Below are 21,019 nucleotides of genomic sequence, written 5' to 3' on the forward strand. Positions count from 1 at the left end.
GTCTATCTGCTGCAGCTGTTTCATATATAGAAAGCAGAAAAGCCAGAGTTTGTATATTTTTTTTTTTAAGGTGTGTGTGGGGGGGAAGTGATTGAATATGCTATTCCAGTTAGTTCATGTCACATGAGTTAAATGTGTCTGAAATCGCTACTGGAAATCAAAGGCTTTGTAGCATCTGGCAGCACTGGTCGCTGATCCTGCAGGTGGCTGCTGGATTCAGCTTTCACACCAGGGAGCAGCTTCAGTTCATTTCCAAATTTGCTGGGGGAAAAAAAAAAATCCCAATTAGTTTTGAGTGCTAACCCTTTATATGCCATAATGCCTTTTTTGAATGTTTTATGAAGTGTATCCAGAAAGACTTTTGCTTAAACTTAATTTGAATCACTTTCTATATTGTATAAATGTTACTTGCAGGAAGGTAAATGGTGCATCCTGTAATGGCTTTTGTTTCAGAAAGTTTACAAAATGCATATTAGCTTATTTGTGTAAATGTGGGCAAGTCTGCCTATTTTCCTTCCAAGTTGGCCAGAGATTCAAAGCTTAACAGGAATCAGTAGAAAAAACTAATATGTTCACATTCCTAATGTTCTTTGTTCTGTCACTGAAATGAATGTATTATTCAGAGCTACTGTACACAGAGCATTTATTAAAATGGAATTTGGTGTGTATCTATCAGCAACACTAACTACCCTTGAACAGTTGGATCAGCACTGTGATTTCTTTTTAACATGATGTTTTGGTACAGTGCCTTTAGGGGCCAGAAACAAAACCAGTATTTTCTCCCCTTTGAGTTTCTGAATATGAAACCCAGTTATTGGCTCTTTAAAAGAGGTGAATAAAATGGCTTATGCTTTGTCTGTTAGAGTATAATAGATCAAGAATCTTATATGACTTGCCAAAAGTAAAATGAAAACTTTGTCATGCTCCTCTTAAGTCATTAGGCTGAATGAATATTGGGGTGTGAGTAGCAAACAAGGCACAGAGGATGCTTGACTTAGACTGATGAAGAGAGTATATTGTGCCCTCTAGCCAGGGTCACTAGAGGTAGGGGGCTTATGGCTGGGGACCTGTGCACCATTGTTGTGGTTAGGGCTGGAAATATTTTGGGATACAGAGTACTTTATAGTGGTTACTGAGGAGAGTGTGGATGAGCGTATTTGGGGAAACCTGCAGTGGAGCTAAAAAGAGCAAAAGGCAAATCACCAAAGGCTATGTCTGTTTGCTCTGCAAACAGCTCCATTTGTTCTGCAAGCAACCCTGTTCTCCCGAGTTAAATAGGGAAAGTTTGTTTCAGAAATGATAGCTCAACAACTTAAGTTAGGACAGAAAAATCAATGCGTTAAGAGAGTTTCTTAAGGTATTCAACCTGTTTAAATGCCTAGTGATCTGCTTTACCATCCCCAGTGTCTGAAAATGTGCTACTGACTTTGGTGTGTGGTTTCAGAACTCAATCAGCTTGAATTTTTTCTTTTGCCTTCCAAGGTACACCCAGGATATGGATTTCTTTCAGAAAATAAAGAATTTGCTAGACGTTTGGTAAGTTATTTTTATTTGCTTGCCTGTGACTGATGGCACGTACTTGTTTCAAGGTATCTAAGGAAGCAAGCTACCAACTAAAGGCAAATCTAAAAGATACTTTAACGTAGGGGATTTCAATATGCTTTCTGTACATGTGAATTCTTTGCATTTTGAGGATGTAATTGCAGGCTGAGTTTTCTTTTGGGAGAAGTCTGTAAGAACTTTACCCAGTATGTAAAAACCTTTCAGGATTTTCGCTTATGCCTGGACTGTTTATGAGGCTGCTCTGCAAAACTGGGTCACTGAATGATCTAGGTTAAAAGTATCTGGTTTTAAGTGATCATCTTGGTGATTTGTAGCACAGCTGGTGAACAGCTGTATCAGCAGCCCTGAGAAGGTGCTGAAGTGCACTTTGGGATGGGAATAGCAAGCTGTTTAAAAATTGGCTTCTCTGCTGGTGGTATTGTATCATGGTGCTGCATTCTCTGAAAGGACCAAAGAGTCAAGAGGGTGCTGTTTTCACTTTATCTGAATTTATCAAAATTATTGTTCAAAACCTCTTTACTTCAGTAAGGTTTTTGTATATCATGAACGGATGATATGGTCTGATTTTATTTTTTTTCCAAAAGCTTTCATGCAGCTGCTTAAAAGTGGGCAGTGCTAGGAGGAAGTTGCATTCACAATGTTTGAACAAAGTCCTGGGTGGATGCTGTATGTATAGTCACTGCTTGTATTGTCTACTGATTTTGCTCAGAATAGGGACAAGCACATACTGCATTGAAGTTCAAAGTAAAAAGCCATTGCAGCTACCAACTTGGTTATGGAGTAAATGAAGCTGAAGAAATACCTTGATTTACAGGCAGCAAGAGAAATTTGTTTCTGCTTTTGAGAAAAATTTGCACCCTTTTGATTCAAGATAAAAAACTTAGATGAGGAATATGATTCTTGAATGGTGGTTCTTTTTGTCCTTAGCATTAGTGAGACAGGTCTTCCTTATACCTTCCTTAACTATTTCCTTTAGTTTTGAGTTCTAGTTGTAATACAGACCCTTGCTATTGAGTTGCTTATTTGTTGTAAGGGGATACCACCTGCTCATTAAGGAGACTATTTGAGAATGAAATCTAAAAATTTCATACTTCAGTTGCTGTGATTTTTTTTTTTTTTTTTTTATAGCTGCTAGACAAAAACAAGTGCAGGTTCTGTGGGATGCTGAGTACACCCTGCTGGGTGCTGGTGATGTTAAAGTTGAAAGAAATTTTAAACACTTGGTGTTTGCCAAGATTTACCAAATCTGGGGTTATCTTTTACATGTTATCTTCATTCAGTTTAGCAGCTTTCTTTTATCACTGTTCTGCTTCGTGTACCAGAGGTTCTTTTTAGAGGGAAGATTCCTGGCTTAATTTATAACAAACTCTGTTCTCAATGGATTCGACCGGGATAACTGACTTTAGTTGGCCATTCCTGGTTTTTCAGTAACAAAAAAATTTAGTGGAATGGAAGTGTTCACTTACGCTATTTTGCTTTGTTTTGCTGCTGAATATGGAAATTTGGTAGTTAAATACTCTGAACCAGGCACGTTCTACAGTGATGTGGTTGTTATTAACAATAAATATAAATAGTGTGGTAATGTTAGTTACAATATTGGTGATGTGAAATGGGAACAATTTTTTTGGCAGGATTAAGCAGAAATGGAGAAAGTACAAACATTCCTGTAGATCTTCTCCACCCTTCTATTTCTCATCTTTTCACTCAGATCCTAGGAAAGTTTCTTAACAATTTCCTGAAATAATGTGGTGACTAAAAACATGTTTGAATTTTTGGTTGGTGCTGCAGTCTCAAAACAGCTTTAATTATGTTTCAGAAACCCGGTGTGTTCACTTCTCTAAAAATATAATAAAACAAGGTAATGTGATTTTGCTTTCTGAAATGCACTATTTAAAGTCTCAATTAAGACATAATCATGCTTTCCTTGATGTCAGTGGCTCTAGAAGATCAAACCCCTGGTGAGAGCTGGTGAAATGATCTATCTTTCTATCCCTAGGGCTGCTTATATTTTTTTCAAGACACTCTGATTAATATAGTTGGGAGGAAAACTTGCCTGCTGTTTCTTCTTTTTATTGAAGACTGTAACTGTTATGTTGTTAAACTGTAATGAAGTTGCAGAAGACATTTTTGTTCTGTTTTCTTTCTCCCTATTCAGTTCTTTGCATATGCACTCTTTTGTTCTTTTGCACTGAAAGTAGTGATGGAACTTATGAAACTCAGGCTTATTTCCTGGTACACATCTGTACTTTTAGAACAAACTTCTTAAATTGGGAAACTGAGAAGGACACTAAACTTTCTAAACTTGCCAGTGTATATGTAAGAGCAGTAATGAGCTCAAAGCAAAGCTTTGTCTTCAATTAATGCATGGAGGGTCAGTTCACATGTGATCTCACAGTGTGTGATTTGAACAAAAGCATGTCTTTTTGTCCATTTTCTGAATGACTCATGGAGTAAGATACAGCTGTAGACAGTACTTTTGAAGAATTTGGTAGATACTTAGAGTATTGAAAATTGCTGGTCTTTCTTCTTCTTCAGAAACTTAATTTTGTTCTCTCTTAAAATAGGCAAAGGAGGCACAATAAATGATCCTTTGTTTCCAAAACAAAATTTCCAAAAAACAATCAGTGGGTGAATATCTGGCATGTTGTTCATTGTGATTCAGTAAACAGCTTGGTGCATTCAGTCCTGTCTTTGTGTATCTACTCTGGTTGCTGTTGTTGGCTGACAGAAGAGGTCCATGGCATTTATACTGAGTGAGTCTGTCAAAGGTTTTATACATACTAAGGTCAATTTCTTAAGGATTGGTATTTGAACATGGAATCTTTGGATGATTTTATGATAATGCTGATAGCATTATGTAGAGTAACAAAATATGGGATTATGTAAGTGGGTGTATTTTCTTAAGAATCAGCAAATAAGTTAGTACTTTTAGTTTATGCATTCAAATATACTTCCATGAAAGTAGCTTCCCTCCTTCAAAGAATAATTGCATAATATTCAGTATCATCATAAATGTTAAGGTGAAGTTAAAAATTGCTGCATTAAAAAAATGCTAGTATCCTTTGCCAGGTGTTCTGCAGAATTGCAAGAGTGATTTGTTCCTTTCCTGCTTTAGAAGAGTTTGCTAGTGACCTCTGTATTTAGGTTAGCTCGCTTAATGTTTCCTGTTTCTTAAAATTAATGCAGACCTTTTCTTAGAAGCTCTGTCCCCTCTGTTACCTAAAGCAGGTCTTTGGAATTTGGGGAGGAGATAGGCCTTTTGGTTGACCTGTAATTGAAAGATATACTTTTCTGAATTTGCCATTTTTCTGTCCTTGCTCGCAAATCTCCAGAGCAGCTGTTTTGGTGGGGGGATGGGAATGCTGAGTTGGGTCTCTTAACATGCTGAATAGTTTGGGAGGATTGCCCCATGATCGCAGTGACTGTTGTGATTTTGGTTGGGTGTTGGTTTGTTTTTATTTTTTTGGTGTTTGTTTTTTTTTGTTTTTTTTTGTTTTTTTTTGTTTTTTTTTTTTTTTTGTTTTTTTTTTTTTTGGGTTTTTTTGGGTCTGGGTGAGAAAACAGTGAGAAGAAAGCAACTTTTGTGGTAGGATTACACAGTCATTTTTCCAGAGTCAGTGTGGCTGTTTGTCTAGCTGATGTTAGCAGCAAGTAGGAGTCTTAGACCTGCAGTTGATGTTGTGTTCCTTTCCTGCTTCCTGGTAGTGATTATGCACTTAGACCTTGATGCATGGTGACTCTGTGTTGCAGTTAGTCATAATGGGATCAATTTTCTTCTTAATTTAAAGAAACACAAATGAACTTCCACTTTGACTGCCATTAAAGTCCCTTGTGATGCTGCTGTTAAAAACAAAACAAACAAGTCCGCTGAGTTATTATTTTGTAAGCTTTGTAGGAAAAATACCAGTTTGCAAGGTTATAAATCTTCAGTGTATTTTGATGCTTTGTATGTGATAGAGTTTGTGCTTTCATGAAAGGTTGTGGTGTATTTCCTCCAAGAAAATGATTTGATATGTGCATAAAATTATCTGAAAATGATAATAGTTAGTTACAAATGCAGCCTTTATCTGGAATATTCTTTTCTGAATGCAGCCTTGACAGAATTCTGATGCTCTATTTGTTGATGCAAAAATAGCCAGCCACTGCCTCCTGCCAAAATCCACTCCTTGGGACAGAAGCCATAAACGTGGTGAGAAAAAAGCATTCAATTTTGGAATAAGATATTAATCTTTTTGGAGTTTCTAGTGAAACCTGATTGTATACATCTTTTGTGCCTTTTAAACAACTACTGTTTGACATGACTGGGGGAGAACAAAGCACGCAGTGCTATTTCTCTTTACCTTTGAAGCTAGATTAACCTTCTTGGTTCAATTAAAAATCCCAACAATGTATTGTCTGAAATAAATGGGCAAACAATGTATATGGAAATAGTTGATCACATGTTTGTAAATGGCTGCGAAGTTTGAGAAGGAAAAGGTAAACCAAAGAGCAACTTGTGTCACCTTCTGTTAGGGGACACATGTCTGATCTGTTCTGATCTAAAGAGCTTTGTGCAGGTGGATCTACAGACCTATGCACAGCTAATAATGGGATTCTCACAATTTAAAATATAGACTCTTACTGGCAGGAGTGTTTCTTTACCATTGTTGTGCATGGCTTTGTTATTTGTAAGCAAATTGTGAAGTTCCTTCATTGTGGTTCGGTGGATGTTACATTTTTGAGAAACATTTGGTGTGATTTTCATGCTGTTCCCACATGCATTAGCTTTTTACCTGATAACTCTTGTGACTGGCTAGCATTTGGGCTTCCCAAATTGTGAAAAGGTGGTCCAAAAAAGGCAGTGGAAGTTGGTATCAAGAAGCTGCTTATGGCAGAGATTGTACACTTCAAGGAGTGGGGAGGACAGAGCTTTTAATGTGTGTTTTGTACACTATGCCTTGCAGGCCAGAGTTTCACTGCCTACCAAAGCCAGCAGTGTGATTGCTACCAGTGCCTGTGGTGGCTCAAGGTGCTTTGTCTGTTGGAGACTGGAGATTTTGTCTGTACAGGGTAATAAAGTTTAGGCAATGTACTGGCCTAAATGAACAGGTCACCACTTTGCTGCCCAGAAGAGCTCTGCATGTGAATCTATAATTTTGATGCTTATTTTGTTTTAAGGCAGAATACTTGAGTGTTACTTGTATTCTTGTATTCTGAGCAAACCTTTTTTTCATAGAAAACGAATCTAAATCTGCTGTATCAGGTTGAGTGGAATCCATGGGAGAAACAAATAGTGTGTGTATTAAATCATGGGCAGTGTTTGTCAGACATTATTAGTCCATATGAGCTAGAAAAATGAGATTGAGTCATCTGAACTGTCTGCTTAGCACTTACTAGGGTGGAAGTAGGAAGGCTGTATTACTCCTGTACTGTAGAAAACTTCAAATACCTTTGCTAAAAGCCTTTGATGGTGTATGTACATCATCAGTGTCCTGCTTAAGATTGCTGTGCAACAAAACAAATTGATGCCAGTTCTTCCCTGTGGCAAATTTCAAATAACTATCTTGAGAGCTGCTGTATATAGCTAGAACATTTCTTTCAAGGGCAGGTGTATGCCTAAACTTGAGAGTCTCAGGGTGTATATCTACAGGTCTTGTGGGTATACATGTGTGTAACCTATATGCATGTATTTAAAGATGTAGGGTGGTGTTTTGTCAAAGATTCACATAAGCTGACAAAAGTACTCTCCTGCCTTTTTATTCTTTTGTCGAGACTTCATAATATTAATACTTTTTTCCTTGATCTCCTTTGTGATTAGGCAACTTCCTATCCTATGGCAATCTTAACCCATTTTTTTTAGCTTGTGTTTTTTAAAGCTATGTCTTTTCTTCAAGTGGCTTAGTTTGAAAGCTTTAACAGGTGCAACTGTCCTTAGGAAAAATGATAGCACAAAATCTCTTGATTTGAGTAGTACTGTCTAGCAACTTGAGATTCTTGGTGGATGAACTGTGGACTTGCGTGGCTTCTGGACCAATGATTTAATGCTGTGCATGTGATTAAGGAAGATATTAGAGATATTTTTGCCTATATGGGCTATTGTAAGTAATTTAAGGTTTCTCATGAGCTGTCTTTTAACAGTAGTATTTTGGCATGCTTATTAGGATGTGTGGGTCTGCAGAGGAATGGATAGATGGAATCCTGATTTGTAAAAATTATTTCTTGATGTGCAGTGTCACTGCAATAGTACTTACTTCCAGACTTACAGGAATTCTTCCTATTTCTTTAGAAATACTTTGTTCTGTCCTCTTTTTTTCACTGTTGCTGTCTGGTTGTGAGAATGAAAATGTATTGTTCTGTTTCCACAACTGCAGTTATATTAACTGTGTGTACTTGTGTTTTTCCTCATTGAAATAATAGATATGCAAATGAAATGCTATGTAATTCTCTTCTTACACAGGTAATATTTCCTTCACTTTCTGCCTCTTTATTTCTTTGCGATCATGCAGACAAGCTTGTCTGGTTTTGGTAAATTCTGACCATTCTGATCTATGGTGATTTGTTAATTTGTCCTATTCTGTATAACTGATATAAGCTTGTGTGGTAACCTTGCGAATGTGATGTCCTTCTCTGTTTCTAAAATCAGTTTTAAATATTCCATTAATAATAGTGGAGTTGGATTAACCATGAATAGTTAAGAGATGTCTTTGCAATAAGAACTTCTGTTGCTCTGTAGATTCTAATTTACTTTTGTGGCAAGGCATGTGAAACTTCAGCTTAGAATTCAACAATGCTTCCTTAATAATCACTTCTGTTTTCTGCCTGTGTTTTAAGAAATTATGTATTTTATAGTGATTGATGATCTGTGTTCATTACAGATTGAATACTTAAGAGCTTATATGTGTTCTTCATAAAATATGTGTATCAAGAAAATGAATTCTGACTTTTAAGATGAATGCAACTTAGTAAAGGGTTCTTAGAGTTGAAATACATTGAAGCAATAGTGTGTTTGGTAGAATCATTTTGTGTATCACAATATGACTTTTCTCTATTGTTGCTGAAAACTAATTGCAACAGGACCAAAATCAGTCTACTGAATACACATTTTATGAGCCAAGGTGTCTTCTTACAACTTGCTGTATTTCTGTACACAGGGACTTTTGTTATTGACAGTGGTGTGTTATGTGAGGAGGGATATGAACATGCTACATCTATTTGATCCCAAGGCTAGGAGGTGATTACTTTTGGGGGAAACTTTAAAATTTAATTCTTTAGACTGTTTAGCTTGGGTTGATCTGCTGAAAAGCTGCTCTGAGGAGGAGGACCTGGAGGTCCTGGTGGATAGCAAGCTGTCCATGAGCCAGCAGTGCCCTTGTGGCCAAGAAGGTCAATGGTATCTTGGGGACCATCAGGAAGAGCATGGACAGCAGGATGAGGGAGGTGATCCTTCTCCTCTGCTCAGCCCTGGTGAGGTCACATCTGGAGTGCTGGGTTTAATTCTGGGCTTCTCAGCACAAGAGAGACAGGAAGTCCTGGAGTGGGTTCAGTGGAGAGCAACAAAGATGATCAAGGGACTGGAACATCTCTCTGGGAGCTGTCAGCCTTGGGAAGAGATGACTGAGAGGAGACCTCACCAGTCTAAGTATCTGAAGGGAGGGTGCCAAGAGAATGGAGCCAGGATCTTGGTGGTACAAGAGGTAGGACAAGAGGAAATGGGCAGAAACTGATGGATGGGAAGTTTACCTGAACATGAAGATGATCTTTACTGTCAGGGTGACTGAGCACTGGTGCAGGTTGCTGAGAGAGGTGGAGTCTTCTTCCCTGGAGATATTCAAAGACAGTGTGGAAGGAATCCTGAGTAATGTGCTCTAGGAGTACCTTCTTGAGCAAGGAGGTTGCGCTAGAAGACCTCCAGTGGTCCCCTTCCTACCTCAGTCTTAGAGGTCTTCTGATTGTTATGGTGATAGAATGTATTTGTGTCTTTTGGTTTAGTGACTTAAAAATGACAGCACCCTGCTGAGTCTTGGTCCTAATTCACACCTATAGTTGGCCCTTAATGATTTCATTTCTAGTGGATTCTGAAGTTTTAGTGACTTCTACACTAGCTGTGGAAAAGGATGCTAGCTGAAAGATTTTTGGTTAACATGCTTCTAAAGATGACCTATTATCCTGGACTGGGCAATTTTTTTTGTGGGAGGCTTTGTTTTCATGGTACATATTTTGATTGTAATCTTATTTCAAGAAATATTTTCTTGAAGATAGGGTTTAACATGTTGAATTATTAGAACTTAGTTTTATAAACATAATTTATTTTATACATCTGTTTGGTTTCTTTTATATTTTTGTATTTGTCTAGATTAAAATTTTTAATATCTGTACAGTATGAAATGTTGGTGCTGAACTGTAAAGTTGTCAAATATTTTGAATAGTTTCTACAGCTGTGAGACTTAATCTACTTCTTTGTTTGATATGCTGTAGGATTCCCTTGTGGATTCCCTTGTTCCAGTATTGCTTTCTGGGCAGGAGTCAATGTAACCTGTCTGGGCGGGGTGTTCTCTGTGGTGTGAGAACTGCTCCAGTTACCTCTGGGTGTTGAGAGAATCACTGCTCATATGCCAGATATAGTTGGTTGCTGAAAGTGAATTAAGACACTCTATTCAGGCATGTCAGGGTTAAATGAGGTTTTTCAGTCTTTAACCTGTTTAATGACACTTTAACTTCTTAGTCACTCAGTTACTATTCTCTAGATTGTTACAATATCTTCCAGCTGGTTGCACATTTTTATTGTATGGTTGTAGAATGCATAATTCAGTTGGATCTGGTTTCTACTGCAGCTATCAAATACAGTCTTTATTTCACAGAATGGTTGGGATTGGAAGGTACCTCTGGGGATCAGCTGGTTCAAACCCTCTGCTCATGTAGGGATGCTCAGAGCTGGTTGGCAGGACCATGTCTGGTGAGCTTTTGACTGTCCAAGGATAGAGACTCCACAACCTCTCTGGGCAACCTGTGCCAGTGTTCGACCACCCTCACAGTCAAAAAATGTTTCCAGCTAGAGGGAACTTCCAGTGTTTCAGCTTGTGCATGCCTCTGGTCCTGTCACTGGGCAGCACCAAGCAGAGCTTGGCTCTGCCATGTTGGCACTCTCCCTTCAGGCATTTATATACATTGAGCTCCCCTTTAGCCTCCTTCAGGTTCAACAGTCCCACCTCCCTCAGCCTTTCCTCATAGGAGAGTTGCTCAAACAAAAACTCTATAAAGGTATCAGTATAAACACTGCTTAATAGCAGCTTACCTTGTTTGTCAGATTTTGTCAATGACAGCTTTTATTGAGTGCAGCAGGAATCATGACCCCCAGATAAGAGTAAGAATTTATTAGATTGCTTGCAGCCGCCTCATTGCATTTAGTGGTTCATTTTGTTCATTTTGCAAATCTTTTAAAGAATTCCCTGGAATTCTTTAAAATTCCATTAACATACATGCATAAGAATGAGCAGGAGGTATCTGCCTTTTCACTTTTCACTGCCTTCAGGTTTGCTTACACTTGTAAGCTTTGTCTATTTTCACGGTATATTTCATTCATTTCTATTTCAGAGTGAATGAAAGCCATCAATAACATTGGTAGCTTTAAGTATTGCATCTTCTGCACAGTTCCTGCCAGAGTTACGAGGAAGGTTGCTAAAATACTTAGCAGTTGGAATGTTCTAGCAATGAAGTTTTGAATTAACACAAGTGTAAAAGTTGATTTCCTTGATTAGGTGATGTGTTTTGTGTAGAACATAGCAAGTGCTTCTTGTTCCCTGAAGGCCAACTGGTGCTCATCCTCTGAGGATCAGGTTACTGAGCTGTGGCCAGACCTCAGTTCTGACTGTGACCAAGAGATTGCTGTTCCCAGTGGCCTGTTACTGCCTGTCCCTGTGAGGGGTTATTGCCTTCTGTGGGTGTGCTGGGATGACAGTGACACCTAGTCACTTTGTAAACCTGTCCTGTTAAAATTATCTTTGTTTAAACAAATCATATATCCCCTGCTCATAACTCCTCTATTGAAGTCTTTAGGCTAGTACAGCTGATTCTAGCAGAAACAAGTTAACAAGGTTCTGCCTTACTCAGAATGGAGGTGGACTTAAAGGGGTGGTAGTTTGGGATTGGGGTAAAGGGTATGAGGAAAAAAAAAGCAACTGAAGTTGATAAACTTTTAACTTATTTATAGCTGAACTAGTATTAGACAAACCTTATTGAGAGGGATTTAAGTACTTGATTTAGGCTGATTCAGGTACCTAATTTAGCTTTTGAAAGTCCATTCTGAGTGCCATCTATTTATGATGCGTCCTTATAAAAATGTTATGTAGTAAAGTATTTGAAGAACTTGCTTAACCAAATAATCTTTAAATAATTTCTTTTCATCTACAAAATATGAAGATCCCCATTTTATAGGTGTGGTTTTTCACAAAAATTGTCTCCCCATTCTCCAGCATGTAAATTTAGAGCAGCTTCTTGCAACATTGATAAGTGTGAATTATTAAAAGCTTTGAAACTTGTAGTGAACATAGTTGGTAGGGCTTTTATTGCACTATGAAGTTGCATCACTGTTAGATGCTGTGGAGGCAAAGGTGTTGTTTTCTGTGACTCTGCGGGTCATTGCTGTTTGGAGAAGATTATTTTCAGGGTCTTTACCTCCCATGTGCATAGTAGGAAGGGAGAAGTTGCTAGAAGTTGACTCAATAACCTTGGGGCTTATTGGCAGCTAATCCTGTTTTATTTGATCACCTAAGATCTGGCACTGCTAATGTTGTAAACCTGGAAATTTATGTATGTTGTCACATTTGATTTTTTTTTTTACTGATATCTTAAAGTTAAATGGAAGATTAAAAATAAGACTTATCAGTGTGCACACATTTGTCTGTCATCCTGATTTTTTTTATCAGAACTGCGTAGGAAGCATACACCTGCTGAACAGTGTCTCACTGTTTAGAGATGAGTTCTTTAATTGATACTCATTTATGGCTTTCAGTACACACAGGGTTAAGTGAAAAGGTTGCAGTAATATCTAGTAAGCTTTTTTCCCTTTAATGTGCTCATTAGCAGTGGCAAGTGCAGGTTTTAGCACATGTCAGTAATTTACATTTCATTGCTGAGTGGCTGCCCTTGTTCAAGAGTTGTTTTTAAGCCTGATGAATATACTTGTGTTGGGAATAAACTGAGTAGAAGAATTGAAAGCCAAATACCCTGCCAGGCTTTTCAGTTGGTGCTGAAGTTTCTAGTGGGCCACTGATTAGTAATGCATGAAGCAGCAGAAAAATGCAAAGATGATGTCTAGAAAGGTTACTTCAGGTAGATTTACCCTCAAACTGCTCTTTTGTAACTACTTTTACAGTGATTTACCTCAAAATTTCTCCTTTTAAAGCGGGCCTTCTCGTAATACAAGGATGTGGTACATTAGATTACTAATGTAATCCCAATTAGGTTGCTTACTTAGAAGTGCTACAGAAAAGTAATGCTTGTGCAGTGAGACTCAGAAACAGATGATCTTCCAGGCCGTGCAGGTTCCTGCTCTCACATCATGATGATAGGGATCTCAGTGAATATTTGCTCTTGTACTTTCTTCTTTCCTCTGCCTCATCTCCTACTGACTGGCTTAAAGATGTGTGTGGTTCACTGCAGTAATGGCAAATATATGTGTTAGGATGCAGTCACATCGTGGTTGGCAATTCAGATGCAAAATAAAGGTTGCTTTTGGAGGAAAATGGATGCTTTTATGTAACAACAGCTTAGTTTGGTAATAAAACCATATGATTAGCTAAATGTATTCTTGATGGAGTGATATTCTTGCTGTTTCCCAAGCGACTCTATTTTCAGAGCACTATGTGGAAACTTATACTGTGAAATTATACTTTCCTTTGTAGAGAGGCCTGCATATATTTTCTGTCCGAAAGGACAGATATTGCTCAATTTACAGATGTACACGGACAATGAGGCATTTTTATTGCAGATGCCTGTTAGGATCATACTGACATGGTCTTCAGAGCTCTTGCAAAAAGAGTACTGGTGCTTACTCTTTCACTCTTGGGTATTGTGAACACTGTTTATATTCAAGTTACTTACAGTTTGGGGATGGGGAATGCATTAAACATTTAGAATGGGGGGAAAACCAGTAAAAGATATTCCAGAACATTCCTGTGAATAAGACCTGCCAGTTTATTGTGTAAGAATCTGTGAACCCTTTTATTACTCTATCTGAACATTAGGTGCACGTATTTAAATGAGAATGTTTGTAGAAAGTAGAGCCATTTGAATATTTTTCACATGCTGAAAATATTTTCATAGCTGCTTTGGTCAGGTTTGGAATTCCTATTGATAATTTGCAATGTAGCTCTTTGGATTGTCTAGAAAGGCTGAGTCCTTTACCTTTCTTGTGTTAGCATGGAGCTATCTACAGTGGTAATCCAATGGTTGAGATTGTGATTGGACAGCAAATACTAGTTTGAGTTAAGTAGTAAAGTATCTATGGCTCTTACTTGCAAAACTTTTTTGGTTGTGAGCCAGAATTTTTTTCATGGCTTGTTATAAAAAAAGCCTGAGGAAAATTGTTCGTTTCTTGAAAAAGAACTTGTGGGAGATACTTTGCCTCGTGGTTAGGACACTTTTATGTTCTTTGCTCTCTAAAAAATCTGGAGATACTCATGTGGCAAAGTCATTGAGACTAGCAAACAGTTGAGGTTGCTTCAGTAGAGCTTGCACAAAAGTAGGGAGAAGACTTTATCCTTTAAACTTAAAGTAGTTTTAGTTTTTTTCATTTGCGACTGAAGTCATCAAGTATTTGCAGATTATGTCTTAGAAGTGGACTGTGGTTCTGAATGGATCAAATGGAGGGGGGCTAAGAGTGCTTTCAATGAAGATTTCTTGGAGGTTTATGATAGGGCAGGCTTCTGGGCTGTGAGCTTACTCTCTACTCAGTAGGTGCTCTGGCTCTCACCTACTCCTGCCTGGCTGAAAGTGCTTCCTGATGGCTAACCAAGCACATCCTGTGGCTGTCACTGCCATCCCTAGTCCTTCAAGTAACATGGGGTTGTGTCCTAAGGCATTGTTTATTGTATGTATTTGTGTGCAGGGTTGTGCAGTTGTTAAAGGCAGGGGAACTGTTTACTTTCTGGATCTTAAGACTTTTTGGAGCATTGACCCACATCTTGATTGAGCATCTTGTACTTTCCTGTATGTGCTCTGGTAGGAATAGATTATAACTGTGAATGCTGGAGCAAAGCTGTTACCACACTAAAAGTGATTCTGTGTAATGAATGATCCTTTGATCTTTGGAACAGGATCTGATCTCAAAATGCAGAATGTTTCTACAGGCTAGTCATTTAGCTTTTTTGGGGGGAGGGAGTTGTTTGTTCTCTTAGCTTAAGTTTAGAATTGGCTTTCTATGGAGCAAGAGGCAGATGCTGGTTGGCCAAGTTGGTATAGCCCATAGCCATGTTTGTGTTCAAGGACACTTTTGGTAGAAGGCATCTAGAGAGTTCAACACCCATGCAGCCCATACTGCAACGTTCAAAGGATATTTTTCAAGTCGCTCAACTTAAATAGTTGCTATTGTGACATATGTGATACTTCAGACATTAATTGTTGTATCCCAAACTGTGATTAAAAAATTTGAGTCTTAGGGAAGACAATAAGTAAACATAAAGTTAGGCATGAATTTAGGAAGCCAGACAATAATACAGATGTGGGATATGGCAATCTCTTATTTTCAGTGAATATTTTCATTCTGCTTGCAGAAAGAACATATTATTTTAAGGTGGTACCAAATTGAAATGCTTGAATTTTGTAAGACTGGTACTTATATTCATGGATTCTGTTTTAATAATGTAGATAAATAATTGCCATAACAGCCATATTTAAAGCTGTGACTTCTTTTGGTAAATGACTGTAGTGGACTATGCAAATACTGTGTGAGCTGTTGCATGTACAAAAGCTGTGAGTACATTATGTCTGTGTGTGGAGAACATGCCTCTTAGCACAAAAGGGCTGCTCAGGAATCCCGTGTGTAAATTTGCTTTTCAAAGGCAGGCAGCAGGTGTGCTGCAGAGTGGTGCTTCAGCCTATCCCACCAAGAGAAGTTGTTTAATTTGCTCAGGCTGGAAATCAGGAAGAATAAATTCTGTGCCTGGACTTTTGGGCAAGGAATCTTGCTAGCAAGCAGTGCTTAATTTTAAATTCAAAGCCACCATACTAAAATAATATCAGACTATTTAAAAACAGGTTACTCAAAAGGTAAAAAATGTCTGAATGAAGACTTTGATTTGGGTCATGTGTGTAGGCATTCACGCAGTTCTGTATTACATAGTTGCTTGCTTGTTTACTTGGGACTCTCACCTTGCTTGGGGACTGAGGATTTCTTTATGTTTATTCTATAGTGTTTGGCTTCAGACAGTATTCAAACCTTGCACTGGACCCATGTATATTTAAATTATCTGGAAAATTTTGTCCATTTCTATTGTGTTTGTGAATTTATACATGTTAATGTATTTATTCTCAAGATATATTGTTGCTCTCAAGCTGAGGAGGAGAGGATCCTGTCCTGTTACTTCCTTGCATATTTTTTGTCTGTGTTCGAGAGTGTCATCTAGAAGGCACAGGAAGCTCAGGAGATAAGTGGCCTTTGCACTTATCTAAAATGCCTATTTCTAGCTCCAAGGAGCAGTTTCAGAGTCTGGGCATCTTGTGGGTGGAGTGTGATCCGATTGTAGTGAGTTTTCATATTACCTGACAGCTAGACTCTCCCTAGAAGGTGGTGCAAATTGAGGTTTTCCATGGCTTGTGGACTGAAAATATGCAAACTTTGATGAGAATAGTAATGGTTCTCATGGTACAGTGTGGCTTTCATTCTGCTTTCATAGTTGTTACCTGGAGCCTCCCAGCTGCTGTATGAAACTCCTTTTCAGTTTATTGTGAATAATAGTTTATACAGTACAGTTTACACTGTTCTTTCTGACTCTTCTCACTGAAAGGTCTAGCCTTTCGCAAGTGCTGAGGAAAATTCTTGTGCAAGAAATCTGTGGAGTGGAAGACTTGAGTCCAGTGAGATTTAGAATTTGACAAATGTCTATTCAAGTAAGAGTTTCTAAAGAGTAAATAAAGGTCACTCTGGGTTCTGCTCTTATATAGGCTGTCTAGCTTTCTACTATACTTTATACCAGAATTTGTGTGTGATAAGATATTAATGGTTTATTTACAAGATGTTGTGTCAGATATGTTGTGTAGTAGATTACAATTGTATCTTCTTTTGTTTTACAAAAGCTTGTGGGTTTTTTTTGTATTTAGTTACTTCCAACTATACAAAACACTTTTCCAGTCATTTTAATGCCTGATAAGTTTAGGCTTCATTGCCTCTGTACATTTTTCAAATTATTAGTTTCCTAATGCTTATGGCTTTAATTTACCCCCTACTGGTGTCTTTAAATGGATTTTCAGAATTTTGAAAGTGGGCTACTATAGTTGTATTTCAGTATTGCTCCTGACTGACACAGAATTTCTTAAGTAGCCTCCACAATTAAAAGGATGGGAGGTTCAGACAACTCCTACAGTTCAGTATCTGTTCTTCTAATGCAATATACTCAGTGTTAAAACATTTGCCTTGTTTAAAAGATAACAGACGCAAAACTGACATGCTGCATGCCTCACAGCACCAAAATATCCATAAAGGATAGCTTGAAGAGTTGAGTACACATATTGTATCCATGGATGAATGTGTTAATGCATGCTTGCACATTATGTTCCAAATATAATTCAGGCTATTGTTTTAGCTCCAAGTGCCAGAAAACTACAGAACTCTTTCTTTGAGTTTACAGTTTGAAATTTCCATTACAGCCTAGAATTGAAGAAGTAGCAATAAAATATCTGCAGTATGTTCATGCATGGACTGTAGTCTGTATAACCTTTGAGTCATTTAACATTTTGCCACATTTCTGTGGAAAAAGTTTCATGAGGACTGATAAAATCAGGCATTCTTCTTGCAGTTAAACCCCAATGTTATCTGTCCCCCTCCCTCTTGAATCTGTTTTCTGGTAGGTTTTCTTTTTTTCAGTTTCTGACTACTGTATGATTTAGGGGAAATACACAAATATGTTTTAATGTTTCCACAGTGCAGGAGGCTAGGAAATTTGTGACCAAAGTTTAAAATGTATTAAAGAGCAGCAGAGGAAAAGGAGATGGAAAAACCCTACCAACCCAATCTCCCAAGAGTTCTTGTCTGTGTATTAAGATTCCAGTTCAGCTAATTCTTAAAAAGCCTACATTGTCATTAATTACAGGAATGGTTTCCTGAATCTGTGACTCCATGAATGAAATACTTATATTGCCATGTGTTTTCAATATCATGTAGTGGAACATCAGTCCTGATAGACAGTACTATAAAAGTGCAACAATTGCAACTGCCTTTGAAAAACAGTGAGAGAAAACGGAGCCTTTAAGAATAAGAAAATGTTATTCCCTTTTAAGGAGTTTCTGGTGTAGCATATTTATATCTTGGTCTGGTGGAGTTAAATAAAATCTGATGATTGGATTCCATTCTAGGAATGACAAATCTTAAAATATTTGGACTGAAGAGCTACTGCAGGAGTAACTTAGAGTTGAAATGGAGATGGAGCTTGCCTAATGAAAAGCCTGGGTAATGATGAGGTTTCAGCATGGGTGAATAAAACTTTGTAGCCTGCATTCCTGTGATAGTTGAATGCCAGTGATACGAGTGATGTAAAAGAATTAATATTACTATTAAGAGTTTAAATTTAACTTCTGGTTGCTTACTTTTATTTGAATATAAGACTCCTGGTTTGATCTTGCATTTATCTATGTAAGATACCTGGGGTTTGGCATTTATTACTGTCTTGTAACAAAATTATAAGCCTGAAGTTTCTCATTCATGTTGGACCACATTTTGAGGATTGCAGTGAAAGCTACAGGTATCATCACAATGTAGTAGCTTATGCTAATTATTCCAAATCAGAGATTGGTGAGGATGCTGTACTGTTGCAAAGTACAAAAACTTGAACCTCAGTCTTAAAATTGTCACAAAACAACAATAGAAAACAGCTGAGATGCTTTGGTGGGCAGCAGAGGAAATGCTATTAGGTGTCAAGAAGTTGGTGTGTCTTGCTGCTTTTTTGAATGGTGTTGCTTTAAAGGAATTTGGCATTTAGCTATATTATCTGCATTGCAATAGCTGGTAATGGAGAGACTTCCTTAAAACAAGGATCCTGTGTGATCTTCCAGGGAGTTTTGAAACTACTCAGATGACACGGTGATTTTTAACAAAAAAAAGTTCGAACTGTTTATGTACTATAACTTTCCATTACTAAGGCAGCTAACATTTACTGGATAATAATGTTTATGTGTGATGTTTAAGAGTCTTAATTTTCCATGCCTTTCTAAAAATTAAACTGGCTGCAAGACAATATGTGAGGTGATGGATATATTCCTTTTTGGATTAGAAAAGCATATTATATGGATAAATGGTATATGTATTTGGACCAAGAGAAGAATGTTTAATATGCTGAGCATTGTCAAATTAATTTTTCTTCAGAGATTAAAATAATGGGGTTCGGATTTGTTGTGGAATTGGAGCTCCATATGAGAGAGTAAAACAGAAGCTGTCCTTTCACCAATGTATTCAGCCTTTTCATTAAAAGTTCTGGTAAATGGACCATGAGAGAATCATTATTAGACAGTAAAAGTGTAAAATACCTTTAAAAATTTGTGGGCTTATGTAAACTAGTTGAGAGAATACATTGAAAGAAGACCTTGAGATTATAGAGTGAATGTAGTTTTAATTTTGTGAATGGCAAGAACTCTTGTATGAACTGTTCATATGTCTGCAAAGATGAGATTTCCTCCTTGCACAAAGATCACTCTGTGTTCTCTGATCTAATGCTGAAGGATAAATAGCAGTGAAGATGTAGTCCTGGAGCTGAAGAAAATTTGCTTGAAAGATCAAAGATAGAAATTACTTCAATCATATTTTTGACTGTTTAACACTTAAATGGCTCTCAATTTTTTAAGTGTAACGATGGATATTGTAAATTATAATAAATGTAATTACATTGCAGTATCACTAATGTCTGTTGTTGACTTCATCTGTATTACAGCAAAATCCAAAGAAACTAATTATGCTCACCACATCCCTGTTGTGCTTGATGTCATGTGCACATGTGTAGTGAAAAGCTGGTTTGTGCCTTTTCCCCTTTTTCCAATTCTGTTTGCATCTGAAGAAAGATAAAAAGGGGTAAGCTAAAAAAATAAATGGGGATGAAAAACCTGGGGCTCCAAATGCTTTAATGCCTGCAACGACAAAAAGGTCTCAATCCTCACCATTCTTTAAAAAAGGGAGACATGTGAGCAGTCCTTGTGGCTGGGTAAATACCCATACTTAAATACCCATATTTGAAGGTATGGGCATTTGTGTCTCCTCTTTTCAGATTTTGTAGTGGGAAGAGTCTTGTGCTCTCCACTAATAGCAGCTTGTCAGCATAAAACTTATTTAAAATGTGACCAGCAAAGGCCAGTAATTATTATGCAATATAATGCAGTATGATGTTTGTGATGCAATGTAAGCTTAAGAGACTACTTAATGTAACTTTTGTTTTATTTTTGTAAAGAATAAGCTCTCTGTATTAATTCATATAACCCTACAGGTTTAGGGACCTGGTATCTGTACTCTAGTCCTTAAAATTAGAAGGCATGGTTGCCTGGAGAAGTGACAGTATTGGTCTTGGTTTCTATATTTTTGGAACTTTCCCTTCCTATACATAATATTTTTGAGTTCTTTTGGAATGTATATCTATTCAGAGTGGAAAACTTTATTTTTTCCAGACTTGAGTTAATGAGTTCCTTATTTCCACATAACTTTCCTGTATTGAAAATCTTGGGAGCCAGGATCTTTGTTTGTTCTTCTAAAAGCCAGTCCCAACCACCAGCTCTAGTTCTAAGTACTTTTTTGTAGGTGAATATCTTCTGACAGATTACCTCCTTTTTTTTTTTTTTCATGGCTTAACTCCCTTGTCAGTTTTCATTTAGTTTTGTTCTTTTATTTTTTAATTTCAAATTTGTTGGAGAGATGATGAGTGTCAATTTTACACACAGAGACTGATAAATACATGCTTCAGATGGTGATTTTGTTAAAAACTATACACAGACTGAAATGTGGACATAGAAAAGGAGTTAGCTTAACTTGTCTCCAAGCAGATAATGACATCTTTTATTACAATAAACATAGAGAGATCATTATAACACCATAAAATCATGACTTCTTTTTCACTGGAAGTGGTGAGTCTTAGTTATTTTACAACTTTGCCAAGCTAATCCTTTTATGTTCATGGCATCATGCTTACTTTGTATTTGCTTGAGATTGTTTGTGGTGATTCAGGTAGAGCCTGAAGTATGAGACTTGGGGAAGGAGTTCTGCTGATTCAGAACTGTTTTTCAGCAATAG

At 37.4% G+C, this 21,019-nt stretch overlaps 1 protein-coding gene across 1 annotated transcript in view; it reads left to right on the forward strand.

Moving 5' to 3' along the window:
* The window catches only part of PCCA (propionyl-CoA carboxylase subunit alpha), a 269,969-nt gene that overhangs the window by 39,612 nt on the left and 209,338 nt on the right, over positions 1 to 21,019 (forward strand). The window contains exon 6 of the mRNA XM_063149605.1: positions 1,483 to 1,536. Coding sequence (XP_063005675.1) covers positions 1,483 to 1,536 — 54 coding nt within the window. The remainder of the gene's footprint in view (positions 1 to 1,482; positions 1,537 to 21,019) is intronic.

The sequence above is a fragment of the Melospiza melodia genome, chromosome 2, assembly GCF_035770615.1.
Source record: "Melospiza melodia melodia isolate bMelMel2 chromosome 2, bMelMel2.pri, whole genome shotgun sequence".
NCBI lineage: Eukaryota > Metazoa > Chordata > Aves > Passeriformes > Passerellidae > Melospiza > Melospiza melodia.